The sequence below is a fragment of the Conger conger genome, chromosome 14 (genome assembly GCF_963514075.1).
Source record: "Conger conger chromosome 14, fConCon1.1, whole genome shotgun sequence".
NCBI lineage: Eukaryota > Metazoa > Chordata > Actinopteri > Anguilliformes > Congridae > Conger > Conger conger.
The window spans coordinates 3,803,195-3,825,379 of record NC_083773.1 but is presented as its reverse complement, the minus strand read 5'-3'; the positions used below and the strand labels follow the sequence as shown (position 1 = coordinate 3,825,379).

At 42.7% G+C, this 22,185-nt stretch overlaps 1 protein-coding gene across 1 annotated transcript; it reads right to left on the bottom strand.

Annotated features, from left to right (window-relative positions):
* Nucleotides 1-870: 870 nt before the first annotated feature.
* nicn1 (nicolin 1) lies at nucleotides 871-20,458 on the bottom strand. The gene is made up of 7 exons (XM_061220862.1): nucleotides 20,337-20,458; nucleotides 18,923-19,075; nucleotides 17,449-17,628; nucleotides 13,685-13,798; nucleotides 9,527-9,595; nucleotides 1,941-2,045; nucleotides 871-1,678 (listed from the first exon to the last, which is right to left on the bottom strand). Exons 2-7 carry the CDS (start codon nucleotides 19,058-19,060, stop codon nucleotides 1,637-1,639), a joined length of 648 nt encoding a protein of 215 aa, XP_061076846.1. The 5' UTR covers nucleotides 19,061-19,075; nucleotides 20,337-20,458; the 3' UTR covers nucleotides 871-1,636.
* Between the last annotated feature and the right edge of the window lie 1,727 nt (nucleotides 20,459-22,185).

Genomic DNA, 22,185 nt, shown 5'->3' with positions numbered 1-22,185 from the left:
AAAGAGGAAAACGGTAGAAGAAATAAAAATCCTGGCCTTGTGGACGGAGCTGGGCACTGAGACGAGGCCAACAGCCGACAGGATGCTGACCATCCCGGAGCAAAGCGACACACGCACACACAGTCCTGTTCAATGTCTCACCTCAATGAGCAAGACACACCGTGTTGTGTCACATTGTGTAAACTCAGGTGCACAAAGATGCTGCCATCTCCTGGCTACGCAACTGGAGCTGGATGCACTCCGAGGTGGACATACAGTGTCATCAGTTTTATATCATGATATAATAAGTCCAGGACTATCAAAAACAATGCTACAGAGATTACAATCACCACAAAACAGTGAACACAACAGTTTCAGCTCATTATGCTGCTAGACACATGCTCTCCCTCACACAGTATGATGCTCATATTATTTTGGATTCACATCATGCATTAAAATGAATTAATCATAACAGATATAGGGACAGTTTCAGACACAGATTAAGCCTAGTCCTAGACTAAATTCCATTTTCAATACAAAACTCTATTTATCTCTATTAAGCTTAGTCTGTGTCTGTGAGACTAGCTCACAGTATTTTGCTCACACACCAATATGGAGGTCAAGAGCAGCACTGGAAGTTGGTGGATGAAGAAATACTTTCTGCTCTTAAACCAATCAACAGCTTAAACATGAATCATTGGTGCTGCCACAGTAGTCCATCTAAATGCACCAGAACATAGTAAATGTTGAAATGTCTATTTAGAATCTAAAATAATATTGCCCTTCAGGTAACAAACGTATTGCGTTGCCATGGTTTCCTTTGCCTCCTTTGACATCAAATGAATTATAGGACATTTCATTTCTAACCTCTAATGCATCTCAATATGGTGATACTGTTGTCCAAATGCTTTAATGAATGATTGTATACAGTACAACAATATCATCAAATGACATTTTCATGACATCATTCATCATAAAATACTGATTACAGTGCCTATGCTTGAGCCATGCATTGTGTTATTCAATTTGACTATCAACAGAAACACGTGGGTACTATGTACACAGGGAGAAATGTCTCGATATGCATATTCTATCTGAAGATAACTGATACAGGACACCAGGGGGAGCCATTCTGTTCAGTCATGCCACTTCAAATCCAGATAGCCTATGGTCCATATTTTATTCAACTTTCAACATAAAACTACAAAACTGTGGATGTGCCAAATGCTCACACGATCTCCCGCCTTTTGACAAAAATAATGAAGTATAAGTTATGCATTTTCTTTCTCAAAACACTAGACCTGGAGAGCACTCAGACTGTGATAAGATGTATAATCACGTTGAGTGCTTTCATTGTTCAGCGTTTGAAATCATCTTCTGACATTCTACGGGCACTTTGGAAATACAACTCAAAGATGCATTAACAGATGCATTAAGAAAATTAAACATAAGTCAAATAAATTAAGAATACACAGCACCAATAAATTAACAAACACAAAAATAATACAAACGATTCAAGCCTGGTAAAATATTCAGTGGACCTGGTAGCCTGTACATATTTCATAAAAGGATGGGCTTATAATGTGTATAGGTCTAGTTACATTGTACAGTTATGCTTCTGATTCTGAACACTGAAAACAATATTGTAATATTATGATCATGTGTAAGACAGCAACTTCACATCATAGCAGCCATCCACCTGTCAGCAAACAAGAACATAAATACATTAAGACAATTTCACAAAATATCATTTACAATTATCTGAAGAAAATGTTACTCTGAACACAAATACACTCTGAATACACGTTTGACAAAGTGATACGTTAGTCATCTGAATGCAGTTAGACTTTGGTGCAATACTGATCAGTATGGTTTCAATAAAGATTTGAGATAGCATGCAGGTTTAGTATCATTTTACTACTTTTATGTTAAATGTCTCAGTACACAGGTGTGTCACTCACATCAAATCGGCCAATGGGAGCTGCTGTTTGATGGGTCTGCATGACTTCTGTCAACGCCCACATCTGCTGGATGCTGGAGGACACAGTCTGGGCATCTGGCAGGCCCTAAATAACATCCACAAATACCATTTAAACTGGCATTTATATAGCACCTTTATCCAAAGTGCCGTACAGTTGATGCTTCTCATTCATTCATCCATTCATACACACACACACACACACACACACTCACACACACACACTCACACTCACACTCACACACACACACACACACACACACACACACACACACTTACACTCACACTCACTCACACACACACACACACACACACACTCAAACATACGAGGCTGTCTGCTGACTAGGGTAAGAGTGCAGTGTTTCAAGAGGTCTGCAATTACAATTATGGCAGTATTGGATGTACTTGGTTTAGCATTTTTAATCCTGTACAGAATGAGTAGCTTGCAAATGTGTGTGTGTGAGAGAGTGGTATTTATACTCGTATTACATTATAATCTGTTATACTGAAATATAACTAATGTCAACATAACATCAATTACCTGTATCAAATAAAAAAATAAATACACAGAGTATTAAACCTGCAAGAAACAATAGGAAGACTGCTGGACTGGTGCCACGATACCATTTTTCTTTTTCCAAACACCAGGGAGCAGTAGAAGACCACGGAAATAACTGCCAGTATGAGAATCTTTGTGATTTGCAAAGATGGGGAAACCGTACATCTCTCTTCATACAGAGGTACAAGAAGACTCAGCGTTTGGGATATAATTACAATTCGCCAGAGTGCCTTACATATTCTACAGACCGTCTTGCTGAATCCCATTAACACTGTTTTTCATAACCGTGTACATTATTATTTAGGAAGACATTCAATCCAACGTCCTGGTCTGAAAGAGAGAGTCCTGTGTATTTCCACCAGTAATATTCCTTACACAAGTTTAAGTCACTGTTGAGGTCAGACTGTATATTTTCTTCTATCATGCTTAATAATTAATAAGCGAAAGAATGGCAATTCAGGCCGTCGCGATTTGAAAAGAACCCTCCATGCCTGGAGCGATGGGGAAGGTTTTAGTTTACATAAGCGCAGATCTATGGACTGTTGCTAATTTCATGCCACAGATCAAAACGTGGTCATTACACACTGATCTACTCATTTCTATTACACTGCTTCAGTCCCCTGTCAGACTGCTCCGCTCAAAGCGAAGGCGAGCACTGCGTAGCCTGGGCAAACAACGTCGCAGCGGCTGAACACCGCCCAGAAGTGGGCCATTAATACAATTAGTGACTCTCCATTGATCGCATCAGCTGATCGGCGCAGTTAAATTACAAAGAGTACGTCGATGGGAGCTCTCAGGCTTTACAGACGTCCGCTGTCGATCGTACGTTTGCTGCAAGGAATAAAATAACACTTTCAACGTCTTATCCAGCTCCCAGACAGCATCTTTGTTCAGTGATATTGCGTTTCAAAATTTAAGAGGACCCCTGTACACCTACTTATTCGTGTGATTACCTAATCGGCCAATCATGTGGCAGCAGTGCAATGCATACAATCATGTAGATACGGGTCAGGAGCTTCAGTTAATGTTCACATCTACCATCAGAATGGGAAAAAAATGTGAACTCAGTGATTTTGACCGTGGCGTGATTGTTGGTGCCAGATGGGCTGGTTTAAGTATTTCTGTTACTGCTGATCTCCTGGGATTTTCACGGACAACAGTCTCAGAATTTACTCAGAATGGTGCGAAAAACAAACACAAGTGTCGTGTCACCACTGCAGCAAGTGACATTACTACGACATTTGCCTTCCCCGGCATATTCCTATTTGTTGTAATTCTATTTGTGGAAAAGTTTAACATTTTGATTCAGACTTCTTTCATACTTCCTTTTTGTCCTTAAGTATTGCTTGTACAGCCGAACGTGAATACATGGCAAATGGTTGATTTTTCCATAAATTCAACCGGCAAAAATATTGTTGAACTCTGTTACAAAGGAGTAACAAATCAAAGCCGTCATGCTACTACAGCTAAACTTGACAAATATGTGTGTGATGCAGTGCCTAAAGGCAACAAGTATTTGAAAAATAACTTACTACCCCAGCCTTCATATCCAGAAAGCATACCGAAAAAAGATGAAAAATCCAACCGTGAAGTTTGGGATTGCTGTTTGGATACGAGAGCTTTAACAACACTGAAGTAATATTAATACGTGAAAGTGTATGCAAATGTATGATGGATCAAAATCGATGATAATAGCGTTCTCATTTGGGGAAAATGCCATGAATTATACGCTTGCGCTTCTCAAAGCAGTGTAATATCTACACCACTGGCTTTGCAGATGCCGGTTGGGACTTTTCATGTTGAAACTATAATTAAATTGGCCTTGTGACCTGCTAAGATTTTCCCCGGCAAGTCCTCTTCATTATTACCCATAATAATGAACATTTTCAGCAAACCAGACACATTGTAAAAACCTGTATTCTAATGCCCCAATGTTGCAGTGGATAATATTTGAAGGGAACTCAACTGTGCACCAAATGCTATTACAAGTATTCCAATTTACATTTTCTGAACAGATTATAAAGATGATGGATTATCTTTACAAAATGTAGATTCGTAAAAATATCAATGTCTTTAATGACAAAGGTCTATTCACAAAGTCACTCAATAGACATCAGGGAAAATGCTACAGGATTCTTAACCCAATAGCAGTAATTTAACAGTGGGTGACTGACACCATTGATTGTGTCGTATTCCGACAGGCAGGGTCTAAGATGAGCTGTCCTTCAATCCATGGTTCCATAATGCATACAGTTTATATGTAAATGTACACAATGTTTCCATTGTATTGCAGAGTATTTCAAACGATCAAGAACGCGGCTCACCACTCTCCCATCAACATAATAATAATAAGTAATAATAAATTACATTTTTATTTCAGCAAACGGCTCATTATTTCACTGAGCCATTTGCTGCATAACTACTGTAGCTGACACAGATACAGCAGCCAGGGTTTCAGTCACACATTTCAAGTTTAAATACCTTAACTGCCACTTATTAAAGACAACACGTTTTGACACAGCAGTTTGCACTGTTTAACGAAACGCTTTAAATTTCACTGCGCAACACTTGCAGTTTACTCCATTTTGATCGATTCCATTTTCCCCTGCCAGCAAGACAATTTGTTAGCAGTGGCAGGCTTCTGGACCAGCGACACCGAGGGCCTGTTTGTCGAGCGGAGAGGGGCAAACGAAGCCGTTCGATATCACTGAGCAAAGACGCTGGAACAGGCGCGCGTGAACGACTGCTACTTTCAGACACACTTACGACCCTCCTTTTAAAGCACACAATGCCCGCTACCACTACTTCACGTGAGGTGGAGGGAAGGCGATTCTTGTGCCGGTGAACCTGGGAGCCGGGTCAAGAGGGAGTTGGTGGTGCATGATGGGAAGGAGTCCTCCCAGCCCTCTGAAGCCCCCCCCTCCCTGAGCTACGCTCCAGCCGTGCTGCAGGCTACAGTCGGCAGTTTGCTTTCCATAAAACTATTTCTTAAATATCATTTCTGAACAGTACATACAGTAGCTACTTAGCACAGTGCACACTTATCTACAGCAGCAGTCGTTTCCCACAGCAGATAGCCATAACCATGTTAATTATCTGAAAAGATATTGGATATTAATTTGAGTTTCCCTATACTGACCTGTTCTGTGAGGCTCACGAGCAAGTGGTAAAATTTCCCCGAGCAAAACAGAATATTTCAGATTATTTAAATGTTGGATGCCATAAATAACATTAAAACAATAACAATAGTAATAATAATAGTAGTAATAATAATAAGCTGCTTTCATACTTTTATCCCCTACCGGAAACATGAAAAGGCTCATCTTTCATATATTTATTTATTTATTTTAGACATAATTTAGGAAGATGACATATTCCCTTCATCTTTTCACACAATTTGCAGCTCTGGGGCATTCTTTTCAGAAAAATGCTAAATTGACACCTCTGCATCTCGTACTAACATGGTTTTAAGATACTTTTACAATCGCGTATGCTTGCAATAGGGACGATTCATCACTTTCAAATTGCTTCATTTTCCAATTAAAGCAATCATTTTGTTCGGCGTCAAGCATACCATTTCATTCAATTGAAACATTAAACGTCTCAATGCAGACTAATGTTTTAGGAAACGCTCAGAGTTAAATGCAAAAGTATTGCTGTAATTCCGACCAGGACGCAAACACCTTGACATTAAAGCTGGCAGTGCACTTTAAGCTCATACCCATCGTTGAATTTCAAATGCAATGTGCTGGAGTAGAGGGCCAAAACAACAACAAAAAAAATGCGCTACTGTCCCAATACAATACTTTTGCTTTTAACTGCATATAGGCATAAATAGATTAGATCTTAAAAGCCTTTCTAAGTGCTGTACAATTTCAGTGAAATGGTATTAGCATAATTCCAAGTGAAACACTTTGAATCAATTAAAGGCCGGCAGAAGCGGATCCGTGCTTGTCACAGTAAGCAGAGGGTTGTGCATTCTGAGAGCGGTTTGGTGCTCGGCCTCTTCCTGTCAAACTCACTGAAGGCACCGGCCTCTCTTCCAGCCGAGGAAATACGACACTGGGGTGATCTGACTTTTTAAAGGGAAACAGCAACAACTTTGCTGTAGAACTTGTGTACGTAGGTGTTCATTTTGTCAATGTTAGCAGCGGGTAGATTTGCAACAATATGACAGGTCAATATGACAAAAGGAATCTAAACTTATGTATCTGATAATTTACTGACAAAAATAAGGCAAACCAAAAAGCATTGCAAGCTCAATTGCTGGCTTCTATAGATAAAAAACGGACCAGCATGCCACGCCCAAATGCACCCTAATGCTGTCCATAACCCTGAGAGAAGCACGTGTTTGCTGTCAGTGTAACAGACACATTTCAAGCACATTCACGCATTACTGAAAAAGTATATACAATCAGTGAGGACTGATTGTATTAGGAGTTTGTGAGATACTCAAACCACCCTGTCTGGCACTAACAATCACTCCACAATCAAAGTGACTTAGATCACATTTCTTCCCCATTCTGACATTTGGTCTGAACAACAGCTGAACCTCTTGACCATGTATGCATGCTTTTATGCGTTTTGTTGCTGCCATATGATTGGCTGATTAAACAAGCTGGTGTACATGTCTACCTAATAAATTGCTCACCCCGTGTATACACTGATGATTAAATGGAAACCTGATTCACAATATTTAACTGGGGTACATTTTAACACCGCGGCTTGATTCAGCTTCCATTAGAAAATCTGAAAATATTAGCCCAGTCTTGCATCACCAGATGAACACACACAGGCAGCACTGCGCTAACGGCGGCCGGCGTGTTACACCTGAGAGCGCCTCTAAACCTCCTGCACCCCGACCTCTCTCATCTCCTCTCCCCCACGGCCGCCTCGTTAGACGACACGGACACGCGCGTCTGAACTGCCCACCGAGCAGCAGGCTTCCTCTCCCGCGGCACTCCCCGGTGTAGCCACAATAAGATCCGCACAGCCGTTGGGTCCTTGAGCAAGGCCCTTAACCCCGCATTGCTCCAGGGGAGGATTGTCTCCTGCTTAGTCTAATCAACTGTACGTCGCTCTGGATAAGAGCGTCTGCCAAATGCCATTAATGTAATGTAATGTAATGTAATGTAATGTAATGTAATGATACCCACGCTCACGCAAAGCGTTCAGCATTCCTCTCTAATATCCCCATCATTTGTGTGGGTCCTCATACCACATACACTCCTTTACTTTTATCTTCCTTTCTTTCTTTCTTTCTTTCCATCTGCCATTTTCTACTGCCCCCGCCAGCTCTACACAAACCGTTCCCAGAGAAAATCCTCTGAGCCACAGAAAGCTCTCCCATCGCCGACTTTCACTCTTAATAAATCTCCCCTTCACATATTTTGCAAAAAGACTTTTCTATCTACCTGTTCCTTTTTTTTCCCTCTCCTCACAATGGCCAACCACCTGGCCCTGTTCTGTTGATGGCTAGCGTTAAAATTCGCCTTTGACTCAAAAATAAAATTGACGAAAAACTGTTTCAGATTGTTAAGCACCTGCTTTCAAATTGCCTGCCATTATGCTTCTTCCCAAGAAAGAAGGGGCTACTCTTGATTCCTCAAGCCTTAGACACAGGCTGCGGTATATATCTTTATTACCCTCTCTGCCCAACAGCTTAACCGAGCTGTCCATCACCACGTTTCTGCCTTCGCTCCTCTTCCAGACTCTCTACCTGAATCCTCCGCAGCCTGGGATTCCAGTCCCCGCACTCGGCAGAGAAACCCCTCAGTCTGCGCCGCGCTCTCCCGCAGCCCTAATTAGCCCTGATCTCCCTCCATCACAGGGAGCCCTCTGCGGTTCTGGGGAATGCAAATCCGAGCGAGGGCCCACGGAGCACCCCGCTGACCCGTCTCCGTTGTTTTAAAATCCGAGGACACGGCGTTATTTTGGGAGAGGAGCGGAGTGAGGCCACAGAGCCTGGCGAGGGGAAGGTTTCCCCGCCTCTCGTCAGAGAGTCCGCAGATCAATCCAGAGCTGGCTGGAAGGGCCACGGCGTTCACGGCCTGTCTGTGTGAGTGCACTGCATTCACTGTCTGTCTGTGTGAGCGCACTGCATTCACTGTCTGTCTGTGTGAGTGCACTGCATTCACTGTCTGTCTGTGTGGCTCTGTGTGAGCACTGCATTCACTGTCTGTCTGTGTGAGTGCACTGCATTCACTGTCTGTCTGTGTGTGAGCACTGCATTCACTGTCTGTCTGTGTGAGTGCACTGCATTCACTGTCTGTCTGTGTGAGTGCACTGCATTCACGGTCTGTCTGTGTGGCTCTGTGTGAGCACTGCATTCACGGTCTGTCTGTGTGAGCACTGTGCTTACTGTCTGTCTGTGTGGCTCTGTGTGAGCACTGCATTCACTGTCTGTCTGTGTGTGAGCACTGCATTCACTGTCTGTCTGTGTGTGAGCACTGCATTCACTGTCTGTCTGTGTGGCTCTGTGTGAGCACTGCATTCACTGTCTGTCTGTGTGGCTCTGTGTGAGCACTGCATTCACTGTCTGTCTGTGTAGCTCTGTGTGAGCACACTGCTTTCACTGTCTGTCTGTGTGAGCACACTGCTTTCACTATCTGTCTGTATGTTCCCCTGGATTCCCCCTGTTCCCCCTCATCAGAGACACACTGCAGGCCCTTCACATGATGTAATAGCATGGTCGGCCAGGGAGCCCGTTTGCATGGGGGAACGGAACATCAAAAGTGAGGTCTGGTGATCAGAACAGGCCCACTTCTGAGCCGACACATAATTAATTGATGAAAGAATATTATTAAGCAAAATATAATTAACGTGAAAATAAAAAAGTCAAAGAAATCAAAGAAGGATCTTATCCTTTCTTCGGCATTAAGGCGAAGCTTATGAAAATCCTTTAAAACCGAACTCAAAGACATTCGATAAAAACAGAGGCAAAAACAAGATTGATCATACAGATAGAATGCAGCAGAAAGTACGGTTGCTCTGGTGTTTATGAGCCTTACTTCTAAATCAGGAGGTTGGTCAACTGGAGTCAGATGAGAAAACCAGGCTGGAACATCCCGTTCTGTATCCTGGCAAAAGACATTAAGGTTACACTTGTTACAGATTTTTTTTCATTATGAATATTGCCATAATTTATTTTAAATTAAAACACAATTGCAATTTATATATCATCTTTTTCCCCACAAAGACCACTTTTCAAATACAAATGGATGGGTAGCTTGCAAATGACTTGCAGGGTCAACAGAGACAGACAGGTATGCATATTTATTTTAAATATACTGTAGGTCCAATCATCATCATGGCAGTGACATGAACAATAACATGTGTATAATATTATATAACTTCAGGAAATAACTACATCTGCAAATTGAAAAGACAAAGCAAGGCTTAATGTGCCTTTCAACACAGGTGCCAAGAAGGAACACGTACCTGGCATCAGAAAAAAAGCTGAATTAAATGAAGATCAGAAATTCTCTGTACTGCAATCATTTTTCTCTTTTATACAAAGAATCCTCGGCCAAGTTTTCAGTCACATATCTTCATTACAGATCGCTGGCATTGTCCACCCTTACATCACCTCCAATTATTAAAGCAGTTTTTTTTCCTCCCAGCAGATAAATATTAATTTTATACTATGTCAAATTCCCATTGGCAAATGTATCAGTCAAAGTAATCTGACCCAGTTTGAAAGTTTCTAAGTTTGTGAAACAGGGCCTTTCAGTTCTACAGAAACTCTTTGCCCGTGTTCAGGCCAGGGGTGTCAAACTCAATTTGGTGGAGGATCACAGAGTGTGCACTAGCTCTTTTGTTTCCCCACCAGTGGGGAACCGCCCCCCCTTCCCCGCGTCACCCAGGATCCTGCTCTCAGTCGCCTGCAGCTAACCACCCCGCTCCTGGACCGCCACCTTCAGACACTCCACGCGACCAGCCTGAAACCCACCGCTTCTGGTTCTGACTGGTTCTGACTGGTTCTGTATCTGTGGACCCACTGAGGGCCACATGAGGATGGCCCCCTCCACCCCCGGTTCCTACGAGTCTCCCAGGGAGATGTCCGTGCTACTGCAGCTTATGGTTTCCTCTGTGGGAAAACTATGGTAAACTATTCAGTGTATTGTGCCAAATCCTTGGTAAAGATGTGCTATATAAATAACATTTCACTGACTGACTGATTACCACTTGAGCATGTAAACGCCTTAATCTCATAGCCGTAACTCAAATAAGCCAGTATCCCGGTGTAAGACGAGGAATATTCCTGCATTAAACGCAATACTGAGTCATGTGCATAGCTTATTTGGATTTGTGTAATTATACCTTCCACTAATAAGAAATACTTGCAGCACCATCTATTTTTGCAAGGAACCTTCAGTCTTAACATACTCACTAGAGTGCATGGTGAAACAGACAAGCTGGGGAAAGATCACAGCAAATATAAGACACATTTCTGTATCTCAGTTAAGAGAGGCATGAATCCAACGCAATTTATGGAATATCCCAATGCATACTGATGTCCATGTGTGCGAGGACTTGCTGTGACAGTCGATGCATAGCGCATATAAACAGTATCTAGGATAAGGGTTATTATCCCAGATACTGTGTGCAATGCTCTTACTGCTTTGCAGCCAAGTGTATAACAGGAGAACTACAGGGCGTGGGTGACACCAAGACCTGAAAGATGAGATAAAAGACCTGAGAGATAAAAGGCCCTTTTTTTATCAAAAGCCAACCTTTGTTTTTTTTTTGTTGTTTTTTTTTTTTTTACATTATTCCTTTTGCTGAATACATTTTTGGAGGGATTGAGACTGTTTCTGTGCCATTAGAGAGCTTGCACTCCCCTATTCAACAATCTTCATATCCTTTAGGATTGGACGCCACTGGCTGTTATAGCATCGCCATGACGACCTGCATAACTGTCAGAACCATGTCATGGAGATGATTCACAAACTCAAGACATGTTGGTAAGGCTACCGTTTTCTCCTCTGGGGTTCGATGCAGTCAGAGGAGAGATTTCGGAAAACGTTATTTCAGAAACCCATGTAAAATGACACTTTTGTATGGCTAGGCTAAAATGTGGTTAATAGATTACAGGGTGCTTTTCTAATGTCAAATCACTGTACTCTGCTCATGGAATGTATTTTTTTCTTCCAGCAAGCCATTATGACATTGCACACTGTAATTTGCAATTATGTTGCTATGGAGCTGCCTACCACTGCCTCTCTGAAAATATTATGTCTGATGACAGGAGATTTCAGCTTTCTTTCACACTGCTCTGTGAAAATCCAATGTACCAGCTAGCGGCTGATGCTTCTCGCAGATCACATGACCCAAAGAAATGACCTTCTTTGAAGAAACCGTCCACAATCCTGACTACAACACGGCGTTCAGCGTGCAGCAACCCAAAAGTACAGTCAACAAACCTTTCATTGGTTACTGTCACCTGCAGACTAACTTGCAACAATGTATAACTGGCAGCAGCATAATCGAGGGTTAGGGGATACTATCATTGCATTAGCCTACATTACAGTTATTTTAGCGGACGCTTGCAATGTGGAGTTAAGGGCCTTGCTCAAGGGCACGAGAGCTGTACGGATCTTACTGTGGCTACAATCACCAACCGTTTGGGTCCACTTTCTGATTCCCATCTCACCTCTACTCCTGCTAATTCAATGGGTGTAAGAGGTTTCCTTGTCAATACTGTATACAAAGGGCCCAGAAATAAAATAAATCAGCATATGCAAAAACCGTTTAGAACACGCGAAACTAGTAACGCAACCAACGATCGGTGGCAAACGAATAGAAGGACCAATCATTGGTCATGTTATTGGCCTTGTGCGTGCTAAAAGCATGCGGCCACTCGACCAGCAGGAGTCGCTAGAGAGTGATGAGACGGGCGTAAAAGTCCTCGACGATGCCACTGCCAATTACACATTGCTGCAAGTTAGTCTGCAGGCGACAGTCCATCCATCCATCCATTATCTGAACCCGCTTATCCTGATCAGGGTCGCAGGGGGCTGGAGCCTATCCCAGCATACATTGGGCGAAAGGCAGGAATACACCCTGGACAGGTCGCCAGTCCATCGCAGGGCACACACACCATTCACTCACACACTCATACCTATGGGCAATTTAGACTCTCCAATCAGCCTAACCTGCATGTCTTTGGACTGTGGGAGGAAACCGGAGTACCCGGAGGAAACCCACGCAGACACGGGGAGAACATGCAAACTCCGCACAGAGAGGCCCCGGCCGACGGGGATTCGAACCCAGGACCTCCTTGCTGTGAGGCGGCAGTGCTACCCACTGCACCATCCGTGCCGGCAGGCGACAGTAACCAGTGAAAAGCTCGTTGATTGTAATTTGGGTTGCTGCATGCTGAAGGTCTTAGTTAATCGGGCCCAGAGTGCACTTCTCCGAATCCTGCCTGTGTAAGCCAGGCTTGTGCGTAGATCAGCACATGCATCAGAGGAGAGCGTGTGTGGTGTCTACACTTTTCCGTGGAGACTGCAGCATGGGAACAGCCTGCGTGTGATTAGACATTCCCACTGGAGGGGAAAACGGCAGGAACTGTATTTAAAAATCACGCACTGAAAGAAAGGTGACAACCGTCTTCCACCGTCGTCATTCATGAACCCACCTTTACAAATCCGGGACCACCGTCGCAGATTTTTTAACCAGCGATACACTTTACGCAGAGACGCTTTAGTTCCACCTTTCCCGAATCACGCTGAATGTTGCGTTAAATTAATGAGCCATCCGGATCAATTATCCGTTTCAAATGAAAAAACACAGCTGTCTTCGTGAAGAATTAGTGCACCGCTCTGGAGCTTTTCCACTGCCGTCACACGCAGCTCACGTCTCTAACTAAACCATCCTGGAGCAGATACAGAGAGGTTAAAAAGTATTTGCCCCCCTTCCTGATTTCCTCTATTATTGCATTTTTGTCACACTCAATAGTTTCAGATCTTTAGGCAAAATGTAATATGACACAAAGGGAGACCAAGTAAACACAAATCACATAATTTCATTTATTTAATTAAAAGGTATCGAACACCCGTACGATAAATTCAATAATGTGTTTTGTGTTTACACAGATTCCCATTGTCTGCTACTAATACTGCAGCACTGTACATGCACTTGTTACACATGAAAGGGTGGGTCACCTCATCTGCACAAAGGTGAATTTTGATGTCTTCAAGACTGAAGTTCAACCAGGCAGAAGATGGCTGCCGTAGAACGAGCCGAACTAAAGTCACATTGTCAGGTTCTGTCAGCATCTGGAACAAAACGCAAACAGAAAACATGATTACAGCTCTCATTCCACAAGCCACATATGTAAAAAATACATTTAAAAAATACACTTTTGTTCCAGTCAGTGTTTTTCTATGTGAGTAAATAGGTACTGTTCGAAAACTAAACATTACATTACATTAACGGCATTTGGCAGACACTTTTATCCAAAGTCACTTACAGTTGATTAGACTAAGCAGGAGACAATCCTCCCCTGGAGCAATGCAGGGTTAAGGGCCTTGCTCAAGGGCCCAACGGCTGTGCAGATCTTAGTGTGGCTACACCGAGGTTTGAACCACCGACCTTGCATGGTCCCAGTCATTTACCTTAACCACTAAGCTACCGGCCACCCTAAACCAACCAAGAAAAGACCCAAGATGTAGAGGGATGAGGACGTCTCTCTGTGGGCTGTCCTGCAGCTCTTTTATAGGGGTGGGCTGTCACACCATATTTTAGACATTTTGCTAAATAATGTTCTTTTGGAACTTTTATTTCTGCACTGCAGTGCGTTGCATTGACGCCGGCTCTTAGTCAAACAGGTAGTATAGTTTACCCTCGAGAGGGTGCGTGATTCTGAGAGAACGGAAGTTATTTTCAGATACCGGGACGCCATCCCGTGTTTACTTTACACGCCTCATTAAATTAGGAAATGTAACCTGCTATTATTGTGTGCTGTTGGGTCCTGAAAGAAGACCACTTCACGGCGTGAGGATAAAATGTAATTACCGTGTGTTTATGCAACTTCCAAAGCTACTACCACTCCATAGCAGGTGTGCACAAACCCATTACATTCAGAACCAAAGGTGGAATAACCCAAAGCAGAGAAGCGAAATAGAGCCGTTGCAGTAATCATAAACAATGCAAAATGCAGCTGCTTGGGGCGGATGTACTCTCTGTGTAAAGGCATCACACACTAAACAGCCAAACACGGGCACTCTGAGAGGGATTCACAAACTCTCAATCCCCTCTGGCCCCTCCATTGCCCTCTTCCTCCTCAGAATTTCAGTTGGAATAACTTATAACCGTATAGATTTTTCTCCAGGTCGAGGTCTGTCAGTAAAACAATGGTAAAAATGTCCAAACAATATTTCAAAAGAATATATACAGAGACCTTCCATGACCTGGCACAGCCTACTTGGGTCATGAAGGTAGAGTCCAGTGTTTGGACAACAATTTATGATTTAGTTTTAGAGGCAGAGACCCCTGCAGTGTTCAAGTCCGGGCGTGTAGTAATGCTGGATACGCTTGTCTGGAGACGTTGCACGTCAGAATGAGTGGAATGGCCTCTTCTCGTCATTATGTTACCTATTTCCGATATAGGCCAGGAGGTACCTGGTACTCAGGAAAGAGCCCCTAACCGCAGATAAATGTCATCAATCTGAGGACAGAGCGTTTTCCCCAGGACTCTGCGGTCTAAATAAGCAGGGCTCGCTGACGCTGCTGGCCTCTCCTTTAATTCAGCGTCACAGGAGCTAAATGAAACGGACTCGCGTATTCCGGAAAAAGAAAAAAAAAACATCAAATATTCATCACGCTAACATTCGGTGTGTGTGTTCCTGTTTCCACGTCAAGATCCCCACCTAACTCCACCTGACAGTAACAAACATCCAAGAGGAACTGTTCACATTTATTTGTTTATTTATGGACCTGCTCTCATTTCAAGCTGCTCCGGAGAAAGACACACGTGGCGGTCTTTTCAGAAGGCGTCTGGCAGGCAGATGTGCTGCTTCACCCTCGGCGCTGAGAGCCGATGCCGGTTTTATCGCCCTGAATGATTGGGGGAGGGGGCGGCACGGAACAAGTGAAACTGCACTGCTGCATTGCAGTGAGGCTCTGTCATACGACAAACGAGTACGTGGCACAATGGTGAATCCGCTTATTTATTATTCATCGAGCCGATGCGTTACGTGCTGGCGAAATGACCTTGCCATGCGTATGGCATCCTCTTGCAGTTTACTCAATTAAATTGGGAGGAAACTTCAAAGCAAACAAACACCTTTGGGGGTTTGCCGAGGGGCGCCTACCGACTACCCACACGTTTCGAACTGTTCTGCTACAGTTCATGTACAGAATAATATAAGGGGGATTAATGGAGAAGGTGTTCCTTTTAACCTCTGAGATTAAACAAATACATGAAAGTGGTGTACGCCCAGAGAGTGTAACCCCTGGTGTGATGTGAATGATCTGAATTGCTAAAATGACCAAATGTCCTTTTAACAACTGCCATTATTTAAACTGGGCTCATTCTCGTGATGAGGTTGACAGAAGATGTTTCGGTCGTGTTTAAAATGATCTCCCAAGGTAAAGCAGTCTCTTTTACACCCCTCCTACTGACTGCCAAAAAGCAGACGCTACTTTGGAATAGAGCCCTGTGGGGCGCTGTTTTTTTTAAATCCCATTCCCGCCCGTATCTGCAACATTTCTGATCTTTTGCGCCCTTATCTGCAACATTTCTGACCTTTCCCGCCCATATCTGCAACATTTCTGACCGTTCTCACCCAGACCTGCAACATTTCTGACCTTTCCCGCCCGTATCTGCAACATTTCTGAACTTTCTTGCCCGTATCTGCAACATTTCTGACCTTTCCCGCCCGTATCTGCAACATTTCTGACCTTTCCCGCCCGTATCTGCAACATTTCTGACCTTTCCCGCCCGTATCTGCAACATTTCTGACCGTTCTCACCCAGACCTGCAACATTTCTGACCTTTCCCGCCCGTATCTGCAACATTTCTGACCTTTCCCGCCCGTATCTGCAACATTTCTGAACTTTCTTGCCCGTATCTGCAACATTTCGGACTTTTCCCGCCCGTATCTGCAACATTTCTGACCTTTCTTGCCCGTATCTGCAACATTTCTGACCTTTCTTGCCCGTATCTGCAACATTTCTGACCTTTCTTGCCCGTATCTGCAACATTTCTGACCTTTCCCGCCCGTATCTGCAACATTTTTTTTAAAGATGTTTTTTCGGCCTTTTTCAGCTTTATTGGACAGTATAGTATAGAGAGACAGGAAGAATGGGAGCGAGAGAGGGAAAGACATGCGACAAATGTCAGACGGTCGGACGGTCGGATTCGCTGATGTCGCGGCTCGCAATGAGCATGCGGTCAGTGCTCTACAGGCTGCGCCACCGAGACACCCCAATATCTGCAACATTTATGACCGTTCTCACCCAGACCTGCAATCTACTCTGAGCCAGGGTGAATATCATAAAGTTGTTATTATAACAATATTATAAAGAGGTTGTACAATGCAGGAATTAGGCTAAAAAAGTAAATAATATTAAGAAGTCTGCACTCAACTGTGGCAATGCTGTGAGAACATCTAACGTAACTACCTAATGTTAGCCACCTGTAGCTGGTAACATCACATAACTTTATGTTCTCTGTGGCTGACCAGCGTTAGTCAGATTAAAAAGTAAATATTCGATGGATTGTCAAAATCATAACGGGTCTTACGCAATACCAATGTGTCCTAAAGTGAGCATGCTTCTTACATGAATCGAAAAAAGACTACAGATTTCACTTTACGACAGTTTATCGCAGATATAACCGCCAAAACATGGGCACTTCAGTCTTCGGTAAATTACTGTATCTTACTGTATTCTCCAGAGAATAAAGGCAGTGCCCGGCCCTCACCTGCTGCCTGTGGATGGAGAAGTAGTCCTGGGACTGCTCCTCCGTGTGCGGGTTGGGCATGAGGGGGTGGTTCTGTAGACAGGTGACCCACTTGGCTGAGCCTTCCCCATCGGGAGCCTTTCGCTGGATACGCATCATTAAGAAGGCGGTGTAGTAGTTCTTGAACGAGATCTCCTGAATCTATGAATGGGGGAAAAGAATAACAGGCAATTAAGTGTTCATTAAAATAAAGGCAATTTATTGAAAGGGAATGGGGAGTATATATAAAAAATAAAAATAACAAGCACAGTTTTGAGTCAACTGTCAGAAATAAGAGCCAACAACCAAGTCTGGAAAAAACATATCGCTGAACACGTTTTCAGTCACAAAACATAAAAACAGTAACGTTACATATTAACCAAGGGTGCGCAGGTGATCAAGCCATCATGGCATCTCTTTCAGTAAAATAAATGACACAAACACAAAATAAAACATTAACTCTAACCAGAAACTAAAATGTGCCCCTCCTTGTGAATTTTATATTACATGTAATTTGGCTGACGCTTTTATCCAAAGCGACTTACAGTTGACTAGACTAAGCAGGAGACAATCCGCCCCTGGAGCAATGCAGGCCCAATGGCTGTACCACCCACCTTGCAGGTCCCAGTCATGGACCTCAACCACTCCACACGCTACAGGCCACTACATTCTAGAACTCTTGTAGAATCCCATAGCTGCACTATTCTCTGAGCAATCAAAGCAAGTCTCTGTTTCATAGAAATGCGTACATGACAGGTTTGTATTAACATAAATGTGTATAATCACGTAAGCATGAGATTCCGAAATAAAAAAAAACAGGTGGAAACAACATGAGTTACTGTGGGAAGTATCCAATTACGTCACAGGGAATACGTCGCTTCAACCAAGATCAAGGCACAACATCAATCGTTGTCTCTCCAAAATTAAAATTAAAACACAAAAGTGTTTTATATATCACAAACCATAACTAAAACGTACCCAGTATATTGTTCCATATAATTAGACCTTGTCTGGCAGCAGTGCTCCTCTCATGTAGATAGATAAAGTAAGCTAGCTCACATAAATAAACATGAACAAGTTTCCTTGCTTCCTCCGGGTACTCCCACAGTCCAAAGACATGCAGGTTAGGCTGATTGGAGAGTCTAAATTGCCCGTAGGTATGAGTGTGTGAGTGAATGGTGTGTGATGGACTGGCGACCTGTCCAGGGTGTATTCCTGCCTTTCGCCCAATGTATGCTGGGATAGGCTCCAGCCCCCCCTGCGACCCTGTTCAGGATAAGCGGGTTAGGATAATGAAGGAATGAATGAAGTTTCCTCCGACATGTTACCGTGGTATGCTCCTGAGAGCCCAGTAATCATGTCACCGAATACTTTTTTCAGTTTTTCGAATAACCGTGTACACCCCGAAACCATAGAATAAGAGCATGGCTTAATGAGGCCTTCTGCAGCGACTCACATTAGCGGCCTGGCCGTGTGGGAACGTGACATCAATGACAAACACCCCGGGACGGGACGCCGCCGTCATCGTCTCCCCGAGCTCCAAGGCCACCGGGGACTTCACCGTGCAGGCTGCCACGCCAGTCAAGTCAGTCATGCTTACTCCTTACAGCTGGAAAACACAACTACACACATCAAATTGGCAAGAAAACAGCATTTGCACTGAACACACACACACATCCTGTCTATACAATCATATACACACGTATATCATATTGATTGGTAACAGGGAGAAAAAAAAACAAAAAACACAGTATTAATATTTACATTACATGGCTATTTTTTATTTTAATACACAAGCATGCAGGCACAGGTTGGCATTCATATAGCACCTTTATCCAAAGCGCTGTACAATTGATGCTTCTCATTCACCCATTCATACACACACTCGTTGTGTTTATTTATTTAGCAATAGGTGATAATGTTATAACCAGCCCCGATGTATGCCACAACAGTGGCATCTTTATTGCTAACATCTGTGAATTAATGTTTCATTGTTTTACTTTCATAAGTTGTGTCCTATCCATCCAAGCATGCATTATTTTCTCTTTTTTTTTATATACAAGCATTTTTTAAATGTTTTTCAATAAAACAAATCTACATTTATATCCATAAGTAACATAAGACAATCCAAAACATTCATAGCCTTTGGCAAAGATAATTATTTTTGTATTAGGATTACCTAATTACCATTAGGATTTAATACATGTAGTTTTCACATTTTAAGGGAAATGAATGAAATTAATATGGACCAGCTAATTAAACAGTGAAGTCCCCTGTGACAGGTGTGTCTTCATATGAGTTCTGAATTAAAATATATGAATTGCATTTGCTGAAAATAAAAATTCTAATGAATGTCAAAACGGATTTTATTTGCAGGCAAATAGTTTTCTTCTAAATTGGAATCTTTATTTGTCACTGACCCATATGTTAGCAAATGACACCTCTTGGAAGTATTTTCCAAAATATACAACGGCTTATCGTGATAGTACAGTTATACTCAGCTAGCCTGACAGGATTTTCCGGTTGTGAATAGTCTGAGCAAGCAGCCGACTACAACCACGCATATTCACTAACTTAGACAATCTATCTACTAACAGTTAGCCCAACGTTACATGTTGCAGTGGCAACCAAACGAGCTTGCAAAACTAGTTAGCTAGATAAATCGTTTTAAAATAAACGTTTATATCCATCGAGTTAGCGCTCATTTGATAAAGTCAAGAGGTACCTGCAACAATCTAACAGAACATGAAACATGTGTTGCCATTTGTTTTGGTTAATTGCATACACAACTAGGCAGCTCATTATCTGTTAGCTAGCTAGCCAGCTACTACATGTACCGTAGAGAAGAGAATTAAACATAAAAAACGTACCTAGCCCTTTAACTAGACATTTGTCTTCAAATTCACAGATATACAAATTTAGAATGTGGATACTGCTAGTTATTAATCGTAGGTTGTTTCGGGCGGACACTGGATGTGTTCTGCAGTACGATGAATGAACGCGCACAACGCTTCCTCCAGCTTCCTGTCCGTGACCATGGCGACGCAAAAGCTTTTTAAAGGGCCAGTAAGGGCATTGGGTTCGGTTAATAATAATATGGCTCTATTAAGTTACACTATCCAAATGTGCACCAATAGACATCATATAGCCAAGCCAACTGGCCTCTGTGTCGAACAGATATAATTCACACCGTAAATATATTTTCCATTGAAATCATCTGAGGTTACAAGTAAAGTTTTTTTTTCCGAATTCTTCAGTCTCACCTCAATGCATTATGTGCTAACTAAATTTAGACAGTATTTATTTTCTTAAATATGTTTGCAAAAGGGACCCAAGAGAAAATATTTGATTGCATTCATTACTCAAAGTGAGGGACAGAACACATTTTAGTTTCTTTTTCAGACTTACAGCTTTCTTTTTCCTTTCCTTTCCTTTTTTTTTTTTTTTTTTTTTTTTTCGGTTCTGGGAGCTTCAGTGTATTTAATCAAAGTCACTGAATGATTAGTTGGAACCCTGAGTGGTGAGATACACGTAATGCTTACATTCTCAGACTGTGATCTCCAAGAAACCGATGGCAAACAGGGATGAAAATTGACAATCTTCAGCCTTCACAGATTAAAAGCAGTCACACATCATCCAACAAAGAAAATTACAAGCGCTAGAAAGCAACGGCTTCCCAATGCAGATGTTTTCAACGTGAAATCTACTGTTGTCTCCCCCGGCTTATGTAAGGCATTTCATGTCACTTCCTTGCAAATGCAAAGGGTTTGCTACAAGAGATTGCACGTAAGGCTGAGGCAGAGATTAAAGGCAGTCTTGAAGCAATGAGATGCAGAGCGCATCAACAGCAAATATTTCCTTAGATGCCTTCAGTTGAAATATCCCTTTCCCCCTCAAGGCTTACTGACTGCAGTGCCTCCTTTTTCCAGCCAAATAAGGTTCAATATGTTTTACTCCATCAAACCTGTCCCAGAAAAAAGTTTTTGCTAATTGAGAACTTTTGTCAGGTGTAGACCAGAAAAGGTAGACCAGGCAAAGGCATGAGCTGACACGCTATTGCAAATGTCCAGTCAGCAGTGTTAAGTGGTCGGAAATATATGTATACAGTCCAGTCCATAAGTATTTAGACAGTGGTACAACTTCTGTTCTATTCAGCTCCGTACTCCAGCGCAATGAATGTGAGGTGCAGACTTTAATTTGAGGGTATGGAGAGCCGTATTGGGTGACCTTTTTGTTGGAATGACCTCCTCTTTTATACATAGTGCTCTCATTTTAGGGGATATTTGGCTTCTCAGCTGTTACTGATTAGTGAGGTGTCCCTTTCAAAGTGTAGGTATGGTAAATGGTTGGCATTCATATAGCATCTTTATCCAGAGTGCTGTACAATTAATGCTTCTCATTTACCCATTCGTACACACACTCACACACCAACGGCGATTGGCTGCCATGTAAGGTACCAACCAGCTCGTCAGGAGCAATTGGGGGTTAGGTGTATTGCTCGGGGACACTTCGACACACCCAGGACAGGATCAAACCAGCAACCCTCCGATTGCCAGACGACTGCTCTTACCGCCTGAGCCACTGTCGTGCTTGGTGGGACTCACACGACACTGAAAAAGAGCTGCAAAAAGTATAGCAGAGACAGGTCTGGCTTTTCACATTTCACACAGGACAACAAAACAATACAATGGACTGTAGACTGTTTGATTTGTTTGATTC

Bases quoted from the DNA above. Each gene is read 5' to 3' on its own strand.
- nicn1 (XM_061220862.1), bottom strand. From the start codon at position 19,060: ATGACTGACTTGACTGGCGTGGCAGCCTGCACGGTGAAGTCCCCGGTG. The intron at 13,799-17,448 runs GTGAGGGCCGGG...GTTTTGTTCCAG, and splicing joins TCTCCATCCACAGGCAGCAG to ATGCTGACAGAACCTGACAA. The intron at 9,596-13,684 runs GTGACCCACCCT...GTCTTTTGCCAG, and splicing joins TTCACCTTTGTGCAGATGAG to GATACAGAACGGGATGTTCC.